The 20,016-nt window shown below is 36.5% G+C and overlaps 2 protein-coding genes across 3 annotated transcripts; one reads left to right on the forward strand and one right to left on the reverse strand.

Annotated features, from left to right (window-relative positions):
- Positions 1-5,296: 5,296 nt before the first annotated feature.
- PJVK (pejvakin) lies at positions 5,297-13,910 on the forward strand (the record flags this gene model as incomplete). Of its 2 annotated transcripts, XM_079539367.1 has the most annotated exons (6): positions 5,297-5,507; positions 7,753-7,948; positions 9,522-9,663; positions 10,362-10,479; positions 12,207-12,311; positions 13,609-13,910. In XM_079539367.1, 6 exons carry the CDS (start codon positions 5,297-5,299, stop codon positions 13,908-13,910), a joined length of 1,074 nt encoding a protein of 357 aa, XP_079395493.1. The 2 variants fall into 2 exon arrangements, with proteins under 2 accessions (XP_079395493.1, XP_079395494.1); XM_079539368.1 differs by lacking the exon at positions 12,207-12,311.
- Positions 13,911-15,836: 1,926 nt separating this feature from the next.
- On the reverse strand, positions 15,837-19,880 carry FKBP7 (FKBP prolyl isomerase 7; the record flags this gene model as incomplete). Its single annotated transcript, XM_079538761.1, has 4 exons — positions 15,837-15,998; positions 16,320-16,453; positions 18,884-19,035; positions 19,690-19,880. The coding sequence occupies 4 exons, from the start codon at positions 19,878-19,880 to the stop codon at positions 15,837-15,839; spliced, it is 639 nt and encodes a 212-aa protein (XP_079394887.1).
- Positions 19,881-20,016: the final 136 nt, after the last annotated feature.

Below are 20,016 nucleotides of genomic sequence, written 5' to 3' on the forward strand. Positions count from 1 at the left end.
AGTTAGTTTTTACAGGATCCTACCTACAAAAATGATGTCCTACCAAAGCCACATATAGTGGCTTTCATGGAGTGATGTTAATCACAGTACAGCCAGCAGCAATGCTAAAAATAAATGCTGCTGAGATGAAAGCATAACAAGAAGCACAATGTCTGTGCTGAAGGGAATGTTGTGGAGAGCTAACTGCCCCAGTGCCCATCCGGCAGACAAGCTCAGTTAGTTTGAATTGTATCACAGCATGCAAATCCTTTGGTTTGTAGTTTTTCTTTGGATGTTGTGACACCACAGCTACAGTTCTACGTCCTCATGGAGGTTGAGTTTCAAGGCCACAGAGATGTCCTCCAATGCAGTGTGCCCACCCACAGATGCTGGCTGAAAGGTTTAACCCATGGAACAGCATCCCTCAAAGGAAAGGCAGTGGTAAGCCTGCATTAAATCATGCTGGGAAATCTGTTTCTAAGAGATTTGTCATCACTAACCTACTGATTCTGGATGATGAAAGTGGGCCTCATTGTATGCAGTATTGTTTATGTAATGAAAGATAGACCATTTCTCTCATCTGAAAGATGTGGCCTCTCCTCTTAGTTAATGGGTTTAAATGCAAACATGCTTTCTCAGCAGATCTCTCCCTGGAGTACTGCTTTTGCATTTCTCACTAATAAATGCTTTGCAGCTAGCACAGCCATCTGCCCATTCAAAATATTGCCAATAAAATCAGGGTAATTAGAGATAAGCAGAAGTTGGGATATATTGTACGCTTCAACCAGCAGTGGTCATTTAATATGGTATTATTGAAATATGTATGCTTGAAGCACAGCTCAAGTAGCTTTCGCATCCAGATCTGAAGGTGAATCTGTGAGCTGACAGAACTGCTAGCAGAACATACGCCCCCTGATCCCTATGTTACCTCCTCGTCACTAACACAGCTCTCGTGGGAGGGCAGTGAGGAAGTACCCAGAGCTATGCAATGTGTTCCCATCCAGTCAACAGAAGCTGCTTGTGTAAAGGTGAATGAGGGATGAGGTCAACCAGAGGCCATATGAAAGTAAGTTGAACGTCACATCTTGCAGCCTCTCATTGATGTAATGCTTATGGAAAGGTCAGCTTCAATGCACTGATTGCTGGGCGAGTGCCATGCTGCAGTACAGCCCCTCCTGGCAGGAGAACTCATCCTGTGTGCACTGCAGCATGGACGATGAATGTGCGTTACTGCAGTCTGTTCTGTGACACAGCATAGAAGGAGGCTCTCAGAGAGTACCTGGGCTGTACATCTGAAAAGTAGTTTTTTGTTTCAGAACCTTTCTAGCTGGTATAGAAACCATTCACACACAAAGGTCCCATACACATAGCACATGACAGTCTATTAAAATCTATTTCTAAGCCTATTTCTAGGCCTCTCAGTAATTTATTTTTTTTTGCCCCTGGGAATATAGATTGTTGTGGAATATTCGAAAGGATCTGACACCACACGTAAATCATACTGTAAATGTGGGGATTTAAAACATTTCAGGACTAGGCCTCCTAAGAGTTGCAGCCTTCAATTTCTGAGCTCTGTAATTTTGATTTGGTCAATTTATCATGCTGCCTAGAGAGGTCCCCATAATGAACTAATTAAGTTTCAGATACACAAGCAGTGACTATGGTTTTTTACTGTTTTACCAAACTGAGAGCTTAATAGTCTACACAAAATTAAAATACTGCCATAGCTAATTTAATTGTTCCACTATACTGCATAATTGAAACAGCATTTGTGAACTGATTTAAACTCTCACCACATTCAAACTAGATAATAAAGAAATCCAACATGCAGTTATCTGCTGAAAGCTTTCAACTCACTCTTCTTCCTGAAATGGTGCAGGCAGTTCCCTGAGCAGCAGTCTCTATGAGCATAACATCAAGAGACAGCAGTGTCCAGCAAACTGCTGGATCAGAGTTCAGCACAGCATCAGCTCTGGGCTCCGGAGATGCAGCATTAAACTCTTTTTTGCTTATACAACAGAATTGCTAGACAGGCTCCACTTTGCAAAAAAAGTAGTCAAGCAATGCTACAAGTGCTTAGAACAGCAAAAGAGATGGAATCATGCATTACACGACTGCTTTAAGGGCATTCCCGTAGGGACAGGAAATCCAAGAGGAGCAGCAGAATGCTCACTGCAGTCCTGTGGAACTGTGCCTAGAGCAGCTGTCAGCTCTGCAGAAAACAAAATTACAGCGTGTTCTTCTTCTGACCAGGACATGAACTAAGTGCCTAGTAGTCCCATCTAACAAGGAGGACAACTCTTCTACTTATAGAGTGTCATACGGCAGCTTGGATAAAAGCACTTCAAGAAGAGAGAGAAAATATTTGTCCATAAGAGAAAATTGAGAGCCAGCACAATGAAGTGGGAAGAATGTTAACAATTTATCAAGCTTGATGAGAATGCAGAGCAAAACTGTTAAGAGTCTTCAGCCACCGTCAGGGTGAGTTTAAACAGAACAAATCTAAGCTTAACCACTTTTGACTACAGAGTGTTGATGTTACATGGACCACTCTCCTGTGCATCTAAATAGATAGGAAAGCCACTAGATTATGAAGTAGAAGTACATCCGTGGCCAATAATATCATGATATAAGCATATATATAATAGTTATGTTTAAATGTTGTTTCACCACTTATCTACAAACTATAGAGGTATCATAGACAGCACTCTTGTTCCCATAAGGAAGCCCAGCCTTCCTGCTGGGTTTCTCTAGTGCCAGTGCTGGGTACTAAGACAGTTTTTTCTTCACCTATTTAGATACTTTTTTCTTTGCATGAGGCTCCTCTTCTCTCTGTGAGACTCTAGCAGCTTCAGCCATCTCTAGGAAGAAAAACACAATAATCCAGGAGTGTATTTATTAAGTTCAATAAAGCTAATTAAGTAAAACGGCCCAGAAAATAATAACATTTTCAGTTCCATGCATTTATGTGACTTCACATAAAATTCAACAATTTAAAAAATATTTTTTTTGTTAAAACAAATTCAACCATTTTTAGATATGAACTAGTCTCTGTTCGCTTTGAATGAATGCAGCTTTTAAAGCTTAGAAATAGGTATGTAGTATAAAATGATAAATTCATGTAACAAGGGCCATGGTTGGTTTCAATAGATGTCATTTTTGTTACCTCGGTCTGTGTTGCTGAGACCCTCAATTTTTAGGGAAATGCTTGTGCCATCTGCTGGGAAGTTTTGAAATTTGCCAAGAATTTTTTTACTAATATTTTATTTTACTGGCTTTTAGATGTTGAATATTTACACCAGTTGTTTTGTTATTTTTCTTTTTTAAGATCTGTGGGTATATGTAACATAGCTCAAAGGTACTTAAGGAGTTCTGCTAAGTAATTGCACCTGTTTCTATGCCAAGAAGTTGATGATGAAAGTGATGTGGGCTTAACTCTCTCGAGGGAAGCATTGCCAGAGTTTAATTTAGTTTTCACTTAGACATGCAAAGTTAGTAAACGTTTTCTGAAATGGCAAAGCTAACATAGTTCTCTGACCTGCAGCATGAAAATAATACAAGGAAGGTGAGTACCATGCAAGCATATCCAGCAAAACTGCTCTTTACAGGATTAGTGTTGGATCATACTGAGTATGGTCTGTTGCCACACACTAAGTGAGAGACATAAAAATGCATGTTGAATAAACAGTGCTAGCTGAGATTAATAACCTGTAGAAGAAATATTGTCCTGTTGAGCAGTTATTATAAGATATGAGATCAATCTAAATCAGATTGGAACAGGCAATTTTAATTTTAGAATTTTCTTAGAATTTTTTCTCTTTATAGCCTTTCAAGTTTTGTTAATGTGTTTTGATTGAGTAAATAAGCACAGAGTTTGTTCTTTGTTGTTAGTGGAGTGGAATATGAATGATAGGGACTTGTTTGCTCTAGAGGGTGCCGAGAAATTGGAGCAAAATGCTGCTGCTCAGCCTAAGTACATCTACATGATTCTCAAATATTTCCAGGGATGCTGACTCCACCACCTCTCTAGAAGACATTTTTCAAGTTCTCTGGTGCAACTTGAGGCCGTTCCCTCTTTTCCTATCACTGTTATCTGGGAGAAGCAGCTGACCCCCACCTTGCCACAACCTCCCTTCAGGTAGTAAAGAGCTATAAGGTCACTCTTGAGGCCTCCTCTTCTCCAAACTGAACAATCCCAGCTCCCTCACTCACCCCCCCGTAAGGCTTGTGCTCCAGACCCCTTACCACTTCTCTGGATGCACTCCAGGGCCTCACTTTTCTGTAGTGAGGGGTAGAAAACTGAATACAGCACTTCAAGGTGTGGTCTCACCAGAGCTGAGTACAAGGGGATGATCACCTTCCTCCTGCTGCTGGTTGTGCTATTTCTGACACAAGCCAGGATGACACTGGCTTTCTTGGCCACCTGGGCACACTATCAGCTCATGTTCAGCCAAGCACTGACCAGCACCCCACAGATCCTTTTCCTCCACACAGCTTTCCAGCCACTCTGCCCCCAACCTGCAGCATTACATGGGTTGTTGTGGCCAAAGTGCAGGACTGGGCACTTGGTCTTCTTGAACTTCATCCCATTGGTCTCAGCCCATCAATCTAGCCTGTCCGAGTCCCTCTGTAGAGCCTGCAAGTAGAGGAGTCCAAGAGAGGAGAAAATGATGTCCTGAAAGTTAACTATAGCCCTCAGCCTTACTTGGCTGAGATGGTACCACTGAACCTCATGCCACCGACTGCTGGGCTGAGCTTGAGTTCTGCTGTGCACCTGCTGCTGAAAGGAAACACTGCTGCAGCAGGACTGCTGCTGCCACAAAGCTGAGACTGAAGTGCTCTGCCTGCAGCTGCTGGCAAAACAGGCCAAGATGTGGCTGCAACAAGGCTGCAATAAGCAGCGACATGTCGGTCACTCCTGGCAGGAAGCTGAGGATCACAGAAACTGCGGTCTTCTCATTCTAAGATTGTAATTTTGATTTTCAGATAGTGGCCTTAAACTGCAGTGGAAAGGACAAGCATTTCCCTATCAGTTTACACTGGTAATGCATTATTAATTATGCAGAACTAGAGAGCTTAGCTGGAGGTCTTTGAGAAAGGTTTTCAGCAGTACTCCTAGAAGCAGGGCAGTTCAGATGCTGTTGAGTATTTTCCAAGTAAAATACGGTTTGATTGAAAATAACTAAATAAAAATTGGTAGCTTTTTTTTCCCAAGTAATTTGTTTGGAAGAATACTGCAAAGAAAAACATGGGCTTTGGATCTGGAAGTTACACTTGAGGCAGAGCTTTTTGTTATTATCATTTCTAATGTTGTAATATGTTTGCTGCTGCAACCAAAAACTTTGTTAAACAGGTTGGTGACGGAGGAAGACTAGTGCCAGTGCCCAGCCTCAGTGAAGCTGATAAGTACCAACCTCTCAGCCTTGTGATTAAGAAAAGAAAATGTTTGGTTTCGAAAAAATCTAAATTTGCTTCGACACCTTTCACGTTAAAAGACATTCTTGAAGGGGAGAAAGAAATTTCTGCAGGTAAGTTTTCTATTTATCTTCAAAGCAGAAAAATGCATGTTTTCCCATTTTTTCCCATTATTACGTGCCAGTTGTTGTGGTTTCATCTGTGTAAGTAGCATAATGGCTCTTCAGTACATGTGTAATAAAATTATTTTGCTTAGTCATTTAATAAATACTTAGGAAAAAATGTGTATTTCAGGCTGGTTAAAAAAGAGAAGACTTTCAGGAAAATTGAAAAAAAAGTTATATTTAAAAAAGCCCTATTTTTTAACAGATCCCGTTGAGCCTTGTGGGTTGTCTTTTTCACACAACTCGCAATCTATATGTTGATGTATATTGATTATTTGCTACTTAACGTTTGATTTTAATTTTCACCATTCTCCTATAAACTCACATTTGAATATGTAGCGCTGACGTAAGCTTGGGAGCTGTTTCATCTTAGTGATCTTGTGTGTTGAACTGTGCTTTGAATAAGCAGAAACATTTGGCGACAGCAATCTAACAAGTAATAGGTTTTCTATAAGCTTTTTTTTCCACGTTTTTAAATATGAGAAAAATATTACAGAGTTTAACTGTGTTTGTCTTTTCAGTGCAAAATCAGAAAGTTTTAAGTTTCCTTGAGAAGTAGAAGATACAAAAATTGAGCTATACTGCCTGCATTTTTTTACATTCCTTTTTATTTATTTTTAAAGCATGTTTTAATAAAGGTATTAATTGCATTACAAATGCATAAACTAAAAACTCTAGTAAGAAAAAACAGCACAGGAAGACAGAAATGTCTGCTGACCCCACAGAGAAGTGATTGCAGGATGCAAACAAGATGACGAAAATCCGATTCGTCTTGCATTCAGGACAAGTCAGCAAGCTTGTCCTGAATGGAAGAAAAAAAAAAAAAAAGGTAGAAAAATTCTCATTGAAGAAGGCAGAGGAAAAGGTTGTGAAATCTCATCACGAAGTCTTTTCTGTAAAGGTTAGATGTCATATGGAGAAAGTATTGTCCTTTAATGTGAACAAAGAGAACTGTAATTGAATTTCCTTTTTTTTGTGACAAATACAAGCATTGCAGTCTTTTTAGCATTATGAAAAATATAGGACGGGTTTTTTTGTTAAAGATATAGACAAACAGGATTAATTCTAGGTGACTTTCTAATGTCACTTTATTCTAAAAGCTCCACAGAATAAGAAAAAATAATTGGATGCCTAATTCCCTGATCTATCTGCCCTCTTTGTATTAATTTGGCAGGCAACCAATGTGTTCTAATAGTTTTCGGTTAGTGTACTGGAAACACGTTTAAGGTTATAAAGAAAGCATTATAAAAATGTTTTGGTACCTATCCTTTTGTTGTATAATAGATTGCCAGAAATGTTTGAATGAATTAGAATTAATCTGTTGTTTTCCTTCAAATTAAACTGGTACTCTCCAAAATCTCTAGGGACAAATGGAAACATGGCAAGATTTTTTAGGTAACAGCTAAAAGGCAAAATTAATGTTAGTGGCAGACCTGTGTTTCAAAAATTAAAATCAGTGTAAGGCTAACTTGTCTTACATCCAGAAATTTTCAGAACTCCCTAACGTTGTATTACATAAGAAATATGTAAATGTAAGGCCAAAAAAAAAAAAAAAAAAAAAAACAAAAAAAACCACCAGAAAACAACAACAAACTTAATTCTACAAGTTAGAAAGGAGGAAAAGTTGCCTGTAATTGCCTGTATGTAACAAGTCTTTCCTATGAGTTGTTAGGTACCAGGACATGATGTATCAGCTGTGTTACCTTTCTCTTTATTCCGAATTTTCACATTGTATGCAGTCTTCACTATGTCATTTCCTTTGTGTTTCAGAGCCTTTGTCAATGCACTCAGAACACACAGATTCTGTTTATCCTGCCTCTCGTGATATAGGAGAGTATATAATAAATAATAATAAACACAGAAATGTAGAAACAGCCCTAATCATAATTTCACGCTTCGGCTTATCCCATGTGGGAGCATGGGCACAGTTCTCCAAATAAGTAGAGAGATGCCTGAGTTACTGCACACTCTCTTTCTATTAGTCATCAGTAGTAATGCTGATAAATAGGAACAACACACAGCTGTGAATTTTTCATCAGAATAGCGGAGTACGAACAGTACACTTCATTCTCTTCTTTACATTTATTCTATATAGTTTTCAAACAATCAAAATATTCTGTTAAAAGAATATAATGCTTTGTAAAAATACTATGCTCAGATCTTCATCACACAACAGTTACCTTCTTTTACTCAGGTGTTTCATCCTACCAGTTGCTCAACTATGAAGACAAATCAGATGTTTCACTCAGTGGTAGAAGAGGAAATCAGATAATCAACGATGTTGGTTTTGATGTTGCTGGATCAGATTCTATTGCCTTTAAAGCTTCATTTGGCATAGTGACCAAACACGAGGTTGAAGTACCGACGCTGCTTAAAGAACTTACTACAAGGTTGTGTTATGTATTTTAGTTCTGCAATAATATTTCATACAATTAGGTTGCTTTTCTGAAGAAAATGTATTAATAAAGAAATTGTTAGATTTTGATTATTTTTATGCAATCAGTAGTAGTCAAAAACAGATGTTTTCCAAATTCTTTAACTGTCTAATGAGTCTGAAGTTCACCACTTAAATTAGATGCGTGACCTCCTGTATAACACAAGAATATAGTTTACCTGAATGAATTATTTTTTTAATTATAGTGCATCTTTCAAGAAAAAAAAAAAAAAAAAAATAGAGTAAGGAAGAGTCCACCGAAGACTCAATGTTATTCCATACTATTGCAAATTTGAAATTGACTTCAAATGACATTAGCCATCTTCTGATTTTGGAAGTAGGTTGATTGCTATGTTGTTGTCTGATGAACTAAAGAGATGTATGTTGCCAAAATTATTTCCAGTGAAAATAATTCAAGATTTTATTAGGTTATTCCCCCAAACTTTTATTTTAAAAGAAAATAGATCTATTTGATTGAGTTTTTAATAATCTGCCGGATTGCTATAAATGTAGTCCTTTTCTCCAAAACTTTTGTTAGCTCTTAACACTGAAAATGCACTCGGTGGTACTGTAGTGTTGGCACAAATGGGTCTTTTTCTAGGTGATCATTTCTAGTTTATATTTCAGTGATTGTCCCTTGGCCACAGTGTCATCCCAGTTAATCCCAATATTGCAATCCAGTAAAGTATTCACTATGCTTGGTGTGACATTTGGTGTTTTCAAAGATGCTTGTTTCCTAGTAGTTATTTACCAAGCAGTGCATGTCATTTGGTATTCATAACATCTCTTATTCTGTACCTAGCTGCTACCATAACTTGAGCTGGAGTTAGTGGGAGAAACTGATCATAGTCTTCCAATAAAAATATAAGACTAAGAGCTAGTCTCTTTGGAGATTCTCCTAGAAAAAAAACATTTGATGATTATTTGATGATTGTTCTGTATTTATAGTTTATGCAGTATGTTGCAGTTACAGTTGATACCTATTAGTTAGCTAGTTTTTAATTCATTTAGATATGCCAGATTCTACAGGTATCACTTTAAATTTCTGAAACAAACAGTCACTATCACAAGCTTTTATAGAAGCCCTAAGATAAAGCATTAAAACTATTATTTTTACTAATCAAACTCGTAACTACATTTTAAAAAGATGATTATAATTAATATGAGACAGTAGGATTATTTCAACCTGGAAAAAAAAAAGCTACTAATTAGGGTGTGTTGACACCTCCTTAATGTCAGTAAGTACAGCATCAGCCTTGAAATTTTCCAAGATATCCCATGTAACTTAATACTTGTATATTATTAGCTTTCTTTGAATCTTCTGGTGACTTTGTTTCCAGACACTGAAAATCAGCATAATCAACGTGAAGTTCCCAGAAACCTTCTCAGTCAGCTCTCTTATAGCAATGAGACAGAAGTTATGGTGATTTTTTTTTTTTTTTACTGACTTAAAGTTCCTAATTATGCAATAAGGTTTGTTAAATGCTAATAATCTCTGAATTTCCTCTTTGTCTCTCACTTGATTTTAGAAAAATAAACTTTGATCATTGTCTAGTCCATCAAACAAGAAAAAGTAGGATGGAGATTCTGTGTGTAGTCATGGAAAGCATTAGGACAACAAGGCAGTGCTCATTAACTGTTCATACTGGGATGCGTGGAGAGACTATGAGGGTATGTATGTTTGACAAAGTTCTGTAATTTAAGTGAAAAGTCAAACAGCAAGCTCATTTTTATAGATTGGCTGGATTTGATTACATTTTTACTGAAGTAAACAGAAAATTCTGAAGAGGAATGAGGTTTATTGCACTGATATAAAGTGAATGAGAACTTGGATTTTTTTATTCACGTTGCTTATGTGGGGGATAGGAAAAGCATGGAAGGATGGATAGACAGTGAGCCGTTTCTCTGGTGAAGTCTTGGCAAAAATTTGGAAATTCCTTCTTTTTAGTTTGAATGTTTGAGAAACATGTAACCTATCCTTCCCTACTGGATTGATCTTCTGTAGCTCGTTACAGCTTTGGGTTGTGACTATTTCAACAGTTGGCTCTTACTCCCTGCCCAATTTCTCCCTCTCTTCTCCTCTCTCTCATCTATATGTTTGAATAATTGAACTTTCAAATCTTCTGAACTTTGCCCTTTTTTAAGTCATCCACATGATTTTCAAAAACTAATGCAAGTTAGATTATTGTCTATGTATAAATATAGCATTGATTGGAGAAAAAAAAAAAAAAAAAAACGAAAACCTTTATTTGTGAAATTTGATCCTCAAAGATTCCTCCTGGTAATGTAACTTTCACTATGTACATTAAAGGTATTATTTTGCTTAGTTTTTCATTTTGAATTTTTTCTTTTGATTTTTGAAACCATAGTTTCACATAATTGAAGACCAAAATAGTAAAGGACGGGACAAAGCCATTGTTTTTCCTGCACATACAACGATTGCTTTTAGTGTATTTGAACTTTATATTCGTTTGGATGGGAATTTTGGTAAGTCACTTGCATTACAGTTAGCGTCATTACTGCAACTGGTTATAGTAGTTTTACCTTCTAATAATGTTTCCTTGCTCTTGATATGCATAAACCCAATTCCATAAAATGGGTATGCTTTAATTTTATGCACACAAGTAGTCTGACTTTCTAAGGGAAGCAATTACTTAAAAGATAAACAAGATAGTTACAGAAAAATTTTGTCATGGAATATTTTCTAAAAAATAGTAGGACTTTATTATGATGATGATTTTTCCTTCCCACACATTGCTCCATTAGCAAGGAACAAAATATCACTTGCTTTCTAGCCTTTAAAGACTATCTGATCACTTTTGTATAAAAAGGGAAAGTAAGAGATTGAAATAAAGAAGAAAATGTGCAGGACTTTTAAATGAAATGAGGAATTTTGTTTTTGTTTCTGGGTCTTTAAGTTCAGTTGGATACATTATTATGTATATGGCTAACTGAAGATATTTAAAGATATTTACGAATCACAATTACTGAAAACAAATGCGAAAAATGTATGCAGCTCCAGTAAGCTTTTCTCATTTTTAGGGAAGTCGTGGAGTTTGTGTTTGTTATGGACACCGAAGCGTAGCCTGTAATGGTAGAAATGTTGTTTCAAATAAATAATAAATTTGATTTTAGGATTTGATCTAGTACATGATAATACCACATAATGTTAGATAATGTTTCAAACACCAGATTTACCTGTACATAAATGCCAGGATCTCTGCAGGAGTCACAAGGCTGTTTCAGGAATTGCTTGACTCTGATTAAGACTGTGGCTTTCTTTAAATAGCAAAATAAAAGATTAGGGAAGTGAACTGTACCACTGCAGATCTAGACAGCAGTATCTGCTTTTGAAGTTGCAAGTATCTTTTAGCGTATACAGTTTTTACATTCCAAGACAGAAACTCTGCATTTTAAAGGACTTTTTTAATGAGCTGTGAGATACCTCTTCCATTTTGTAAAAACTTCAAATACAATCCCAACTGTGCATAGTTACCTGATTACAAGTATGAGATACGCAATGCAGTAGTTCCTTACATTCACTTCTGTGAATCTCAATATAATGTTCCAATTTTTAAGTGTTTTATTTTACCTTTATGCAATGGTAGAAACATGCAAAAATAATGTTCTTGCTGAAGTTGGGGCAATGATGAATTAAGAGGGTATTTTTAACTGCATAATTAAAAAAGAATTATCAGTTGAGGTTTGACTTTTTTCAGTTTCATGCAGTCAATTATCCATATATTTTACTTCTGAGGTTTTCTCACAATTTATGGATGGAAACTAAAGTGATACTTTGAATTCAAAAAATCACTTTTGTCAGCTGATTCTGCATTGGAAGAGAGGACGATAAAATTCACAGCCTCACTTAGAATTCTTACTTAAATTTCAAATGAGAGCTCTCTGTAAAGGGATGTTTCTTTTAGATACAGGAGTTCCATTAATATGATATTGGCTGTCTTAATTCCTGAAAACATGCAGAAACTCTGAGATTGTAAGTTGGAAGCCACCAACATGCAAAAATTTCCACTGATGCTGTATCATTTGATTGTGCTATTACAGTGTACCGATTTGTATTAGCAATTAACATCAGCACAGATTAATTTAATCCCGCTAACTTTATCAACCTATTATAGATTAGGGAAAGAATATTAAATTGTGTTGTGTAGCTTTCCTATTGCATTCTTCTAAAAGCTTACATTTAATTTTTACAGAACTGTGTGTGACTCCAATTGCAAAGGGGGGATTTGAAAAAGAGAAATCTGGATCATCTTCAATGAACAAATTAAGGAGATTAAAGCATAATCTCTTTCATCGAAGTATGTCTTTTGTTAATGTATGAAAAGTGTATTTTTGGTTTTGGTTGGTAAGATGGACATTTTAAAAGGAAAATTTTAAAGCAAAATATACCTAATAAATTCCTTCCAAACAGAAATGATTTTCAAGTGATTAAATTCATACTGACAATCTTTTGTGTAAATAAATTTACAGGTATTGCTATTCATTAAAACTAAAGATTTTAATTTATAGCTGATGATAAAGTAATAATCTGTTAAGATTAAAGTTATTTCATGTTTTCACCATTTACATGGAGTATCCAAGTCATAATTTATAAATAATATTTCAGCTTTATGACAAAGTTTAGGTACAAAGCAATATTAATTTAAATATTAGAATGTACTCTTTAGGCTGCATCATCACATGACAGGGATATTGGCAAGAGACCACTGTAGTTCTCTTTTCTTGTTCTGATGTGAGCACAACCACCGAAAATAGTATCACTTTATGCAAGCTGATTTCTTTTGGATACCTCTAACTCTATGCTACTCAAGTTTGGGAACTTCTTGTAGTCAGTGTAGACCAAGATCCTCTACTTTTAACAAACCTTGGTCTAAGTATTGAGGAAGGCTGTAAATCTGAAAATGAAGAGCACCAGACACATCCTTCTAAGGGCTGCTCTGTATGGATGTTCTTGCTCTGTTGTATTCCATTCTTGATCAAAGAGCTCATATGGCCTAAACCTTCAGCTGTGTTTCAGTCTACCCTAAAGGAACCGATCCTCAGTGGGCATGATACACCTCACTCTCTGTAGCTGCCTAGAAGTTGGTTATCCAACCTAAACTCATTACTCCCTGAAAAGAGAGAAGATAAGTAGTTTTCAAAGCGACTTTCTTCTGGGATGTCTGGATGCTCAGAAATTTGCTAGGAGGTCAGCACGGAAAAAAAAATGGAAACAGAATAAACAATTTTTAGGAAATAAATTCAGGAACAAAAGTAAAAATGCTAAAACAAGAAAGTGTGCAGCTGTGTGGTAATCGGCACTTATTTTTCACAATCTTGTATCGTGACCTTAACTTCTAGAATCATTTGTATATAAATATTTCTACTATGCAAGTCATATTAAAAAAAAAAAAATTCTAGTTTCTGCCAGTGTCTTTTGTGAGATTAAAGGAAAGTTTTCACCACCCAAGGCTTTTGATGGGAAGTGATCTATGGTGCAGCATGTTTAGAATGGATTCATGAATCAGTTGTTATTTCCACCAATTGATTCACAAATTGTTTTGTAAACACTTAATAACGTAATGACAAATTTTGTGTGTGTGCATTCTTTTTCAGATAAAAGAATAGTGAGTATCGTCCCTAGCTCTGACAGTTACTTGGAGGACCTTTTTACAGACTACTATGAGAAAGCTGCAAGCATGACTGATCTCTCTACAAGCTATCTCAGAGATGGGGCTCATGTCCGAATTAATTTACTTAATAACAACATCCCCAAAGGTCCTTGTGTTCTTTGTGGAATGGGAAGTTCTAAAAGAGAAACAGTCTATGGATGCCTAGAGTGCTCTTTTAATGGACAGAAGTATGTACGACTGCATGCTGTGCCCTGTTTTGACCTCTGGCATAAAAGAGTGAAGTAACTGCTGTAGGTAAGTGCCTGTTGTTACAGACATGGGCATTAACTGGGTGCCACAAAGTTTTCAGAGTTATTACATGTGACTCAAATGGTTTAAATGCAAAATAGTGGAAGTCCAAAATATTTTATTAACTATTATTTTCAACTTATTTGCTTCACAATGATCTTAATTACTTGAGAATGTTCTAATGCATTCCCTGACATTTTGCTTTTCATCTTTCTGGTACCTTCACACTTCATTATCATAGTGGAAGATGTACTTTTAAAATGAATTTTAATAATGTCAAAATATATACTATAACTTACCTATAAAGTTGTTTACACAAACTCATTTTGAAGCCTCCAAATGTTGCCTTTATCTACACTGGCATATGATTGTAAAATGAGAATATTTGTTAATAATTTAGTGTTCTCATGAATGTTTAATTGAAGTATCAGATTAAAAAACATGCTGAAACTTACTTAGCTCAGTCTAATGTTTCATTTACAAAAGGGAGCTACTAAAACTGGGGTTAGGAGTTTAATATTAGGATGTCATTACTAAGAAGTACCAGCCAGCATACAAGGTATGTTTGGATTTCAGGTTACAACTGCTCTTGACTTTCATACATTTTATGTGTTCAGAAAAAAAATGTTTAATGGAGAAAGCTTAGGAAATTTAAGATAACAGAACTAGATCCTTCCAGCTAGACTTCAGGCTGAAGTTTTTTTAAGTAGTTCTCAACCACAAGAAATAAACTGTTCTTTAGAATATATACTCCAGGGGGCACTACACAACAGCGTCCAATGCAGAGACAGGGAGAATGGTTGATTTGTATATAGCTCAAGCTTTGCCATTGCTATGTTGAAACAGGAAAACAAAATTTGTACATTTTTTATTTGATTTTAAGCGTAATTAATGATTTTAAGCGTGAAGCCGTATGTGGAAGTTTTGTTTCTTTGCCTGGGCTGCCATTTCACTGTGTGTACACCTGATTCTTCCATGTTGAAATAAATGATAATTTGCCATTAGTAGAAAAGTGTGATATACAAGTGTTATGATGACGGTTGCATAAGCAGGTAGAATAACTGTGTATAAACTATAGGAATATTGACTTTATTAACTATGAGAGTACTGTATATTAACTATCACTGTTTCTTCTTTGTGTTTTTTCCAAAGTGAGGGAAGCCAGACGCCCAGATAAATACTTATGCTTATGCAGGAGTACCTTCTATTCTCTTTCATCTCAAATAAAACATGGCATTATAAGTTTCTAACTTTTAGCCAGTTTACTGAGCGGTTTTAGCAAATTTACTGTAGTCAAGGTTTAAAATCCCCTTAAAAATACTGTATATTCATAAACGCCAAACTTCAACACAAAATAAATATAATATTAAGTTGATTTAACATTGATAAACATTTGTATTTTTATCTTGAAATTTCAATTTCTTTCTTTTAAGGTTTTTTTTATAGATGAAAGTGCTACAATGGCCTAAAAGCTATAGAAAGCCTGCGGTTACCTTCCTGGGATTCTGTTTTTCTGTTTGGACTTAGAAGTATTCATTAGGAATTTTCTAAATATGTCAACAGGTACTGGAACAATTTTTTTTTTTTTACTGATGAGACAGAAACAATCATTTTTGATCAGCAGTTTACACATTGAGCAACACCAGTAATCAATTGTGTAGATTAGGAAATGATAAAGGAAAAATAAAACTATGGATCTTGGTGTTTTCCAATTTTATTTATTTTGTAACATCTAAAACATTTTATTAGCTAAATGTTAAAAGTAGTATTTTACAGTCACCTTAGAAATAAAAAAGATGCCACTATTAAAAAAAAAAAAAAAAAAAAACAAAACAACAACAACAAAAATATTCTGTAACAAAGTATTACTTTGGATTTTTTTAAATTTTTTGTCCATAAAACAGCCAAAGATTTGACAGGTAATTAGAGTTCATCATGCTGGTAGACATTGTACTCCTTAGCTGATATGAAGCCGTCTCCATCATGGTCATTCTTCTTAAATATATCAGCTAAAATTTCATCATGGACTGAGGGATGACGTTTTTTGCCATCTCTTGCAAATTCTTCTTTCAAATATTGACTTATCTGGAAGGGAAAAAAAAAAAAAAATTAACTACTGTGGCTTTTATACCAGAACTCAGCAGCTATCTTCAAGAACACTGGGTTATACGTATACTGGGTTAACTGTGACTGCAGTATAGGCATGTCTGAAGTTACTTTCCTACTATGTCTGGGACAGACTAGTAGAGTAAAGCAAATGTCAGCATGACAATGTATAGTTGGTCTAAGCATACAAAAGCTTTCCATAATGAACTGCATCAAAAGCAGCTCGTGTAAGGATAATGTTATGATAAAAGTATCTCCAAAGTTTATAAATACAATCCATTCAACATTATGTCAAATTACCTCGAGTTCGGAGAGCTTCTTGTCACTGTCCTTGTCTATTTGATGAAATGCTTCAACACTGCGAGGTCCCTTATTTACTGCATAAAGTTCAATCTCAAAGATGAGTGTTGCATTAGGTGGAATCTTGCCCTGTGCTATGAAGAAAAGAAAAAGCACATTTAAGAAATGATAATGTATATTCAGTGATTGCATGTATGGTAAATGTGCACATAAATTTTCCTATTTTTACTTACAAAAGACAGTGTTAATATTCAGAGTAAATGCTTGATTTAAATATTACACAGCTAGACTTATCAGTTCATGTTCTGGCATGATGCTGGTTCAGCAGGTCATTGTGTTAGAGAAACTATTTTGAGAGAGACTTGAAAACAATATACTTCTCTGAAAATTATACTGTTCATACCATATTTTCAAAAATGAGGATGTAGTCAACTTTGAAGAGTGATTCTGCATCATGAAAAACAAATATTTCTGCTGTTCTCACTGTTTCATATACTGAGGCTTACTGAGAGATCCATTCTAAGATGTATGTATTAATTTATTGATTTATAATATATGCATTATAGTATTAGACCAATGTTTTATACATTTTCTGTCTGAAGAAACGAGCAGGTAATATCAGGTTTAACAAATTTACTATGAATTATATCTATGATTAAAGGACACTATGCAAAACAGTGAGTTAAATATGCATCTCACTAGGAAGAAGCAATAGCATGTAATTCATCTGGTTCACATTTGAAAACCAAAACAACCCCCCGAAAACCTCACAACCCAAAAAGCCCTAAAGAACCACTGGAATATTTTCTCTGGTCCCTAGACAAAAACACCAAAACATGTTAGACAGTATTATTCCTGTGTCAAAGCATTTGCCTATTAACATAAGGCATTGTATCATGCTTATGGCCAAAAAAAAGGAACTGAAGCAGACCGGAATAAACAGATCAGGTCTGAAAGCAAAGCCAAAAAAGCTTTTAGAAACCATGCAGTTTAATATTAAAATGTGAACATGCAAGTTGCTTCTATTCATAGCCAAAGCTAGTGTGCATGACTTTTGACAGAATGTTGTGACCATAAACTGAAGAAAAGCTAAATGTACTTTGCTTATAAGAACAAGGCAAACAAAACTATTACTTACACTTCTCATCTAAAATATCGATGTTAAAAATCACAAGTTTTAAAATTCAAAGACTTTAATCTTAAAAGCCTGAACATGTAGAAGTTTTAAATATAACTGGATATATACCACTGTTTATATACGACTTACCAAATAAAGATACAGTATTAGTCTTCAGTGCCAGTATTTACGAATATACATACCGACAAAGGAAAGATATGTAAAGATTTAGAAAGCCACATGCATGTTTTCTAACTCAAGATTAGGCAGGCATCTTCCACAACATGCAGGAATGCGCTGAGACAGAGGAGACAGGTGTATTTCAGAAACAGAACAGTTTCGTGATGTGCTACCTAGAACAAACAGTTAATGGTAGTATTAGATTAAAAGAATGTATTTTTGTGTCAGTGTTTCTCTTTGTTGCAAGACTTGCTCATTAAACATTATGCTCAAGAGGTAAAAATTTGATCCTACTAAACTTCATTGGCTACAGTGGATTATACCAAACATGGAACTGATGCATGAGATTCTAACACAGTAACATTTACCAAATAACTACTATACATCAGAAGTTGCATTTTCCAAAAAAACTAATACACCCAAACCAGACTGCATTTATTTACAGCTGAGTACAGAAACAGTACATAAAAATGACTAGAAGTCTCTTTTATATTTAAAATCATAAATTCAAATCAGATTTTATGCATTGTATTGATGCAATTATTAGACTATGTGATGATGTTGTGCATTAACTATGCAGAATGTAAGCAATCTTTTTTAAACAAATGATTTTCAGTTAAGTTGACTCAGTGTATGAGCTGGATTACATTCTGTTTTGCTCAGAAGAATTTCATTAAGAGGCTAAAGTTAGTAGGACTGAATTAATAGAAACTAAGTATGAATAGAATATAATTTCAGGTTGGATCATAGGAAAAAAATTCCTCTCAGAGTGGTGAGGCCTTGAACAGCTGCCCTGGTAAGTAGCAGTCTCTGTGCAGATGTGGCACTGAGGGACATGGCTTAGTGGGCATGGTGGGTTGATGGCTGGACTAGATGATCTCTGTGGCCCTTTCCAGCCTTAATAATTCTATGGTAATATAGTAAGACAAAATGCATATATGAATCATGGAGATCTTACTCTGGCTGTATGTTTTTGGTATTGCAGCAGTGCTCACGAAACCAAGACAGGCGGCATGTACTGGGAATTCTGATGCAAAATGCAGAGCTTTGGTGGCAGTCTGTGAAAAGAACTGCTTAAATCAAACTGGAATTAGCAAAATTAAGCTGTGCTGCTCCAGTCACCTGAAGTGTTCTACAAAATTAATAAAGCACCAACTCTTAGTCATTTACAATACTGTTTGCTCATTAGAAGGTAAATAAAACAGAGCAAAAAAAAAAAAAAAAAAATTAGTTTTTAAACTCTTTTTTTTTTTTTTTTTTTTTTTACCATATCCTTGCTGTCCATATGCTAATGATGGAGGGATGACCACTTTCCGTTTTTCTCCAGGGCACATATTCATCATAGCAATATCCAACCCCTTTATGACTTGTCCAACACCCAGAACGAACCATTTTGGATGACCATCATTTTGCGTCCGACTGTTTAAAAAAAAAATTAGGTGGATAACAACAAATTTAGCATTTGTATATATTTTTAAAATTACTTTAGGTTATCAGTCAGTGGAAGCACGCATTACATCATTAGATCATCTCTGAGGTCCCTTCCAACCCAAAGCCATTCTACGATTCTATTATTAAAACAGAAGAACGTTTAAATAGTAATAATACCTTAAGTATAATGCTATTTTTCTGCTACGTTTATAATTACACGTGTAAGAGAGCTTTAGTGTTAAGAATGTTCACTCCAATGGGGGGAAAAAATGCAAGTAAAACGGTAGTTAAATGTAGGGTTATCTGTTGATTTTTTTTCTTAAATAATAGAAGGGGAAGGATGAACTGAGGCCGGGTCCTAATTTAGGCCACTGCCTGTAACATCTGTCAAAACACGGGAGAGGGCTGACCCTGAGGGAAGGCTTCCCCGCGGCAGTTCGGGACAAGGAGGAATGCGCTCGCAGCTGCAGTCTCATTGTCGGCCTGGGCCGACCAGCGTGCCTACCGCTTCCCTTCCAGCGCCCTCGGCATTTGGTACATACAGGATGAAGGAGCCTGAGAGGAGTAGGAACGCCGCTGCCGGCCGCTCCCATGCCCGCTGCTCGGGGAAGGCCGCGCCACGTCCACCGCCGCCGCCCCCACCTGCAGTAGAACTTGGAGCCGTTGCTGGCCAGGAAGCCGTCGTAGTGCGCGTTCAGCAGGTCCCCCTTCTTGCTCTTGGGGCTGCAGGCATCGGGGAGGTGCAGCACCTCTATCTTCACCTCCTCCTCGGCCCGCGCCGGGGCCGCCAGCAGGGCCAGCGCAGCCAGGAGCAGGCTCAGCCTGCGGCCCATCGCGTTTCGCCGGCGTGGCACCGCGGCCGGAGGGGCGGAGCCTCCCGTCCGGGTGGGCGGGCCCAGGAAGCGAAACGGCCGTGAGGGAGCGGCCAGGGAACCGCGCATGGGGAGCGCGGAGCGCCCCGCCGGGCGG

This window comes from Tetrao urogallus (assembly GCF_951394365.1).
Source record: "Tetrao urogallus genome assembly, chromosome: 8".
Taxonomy (NCBI): Eukaryota; Metazoa; Chordata; class Aves; order Galliformes; family Phasianidae; genus Tetrao; species Tetrao urogallus.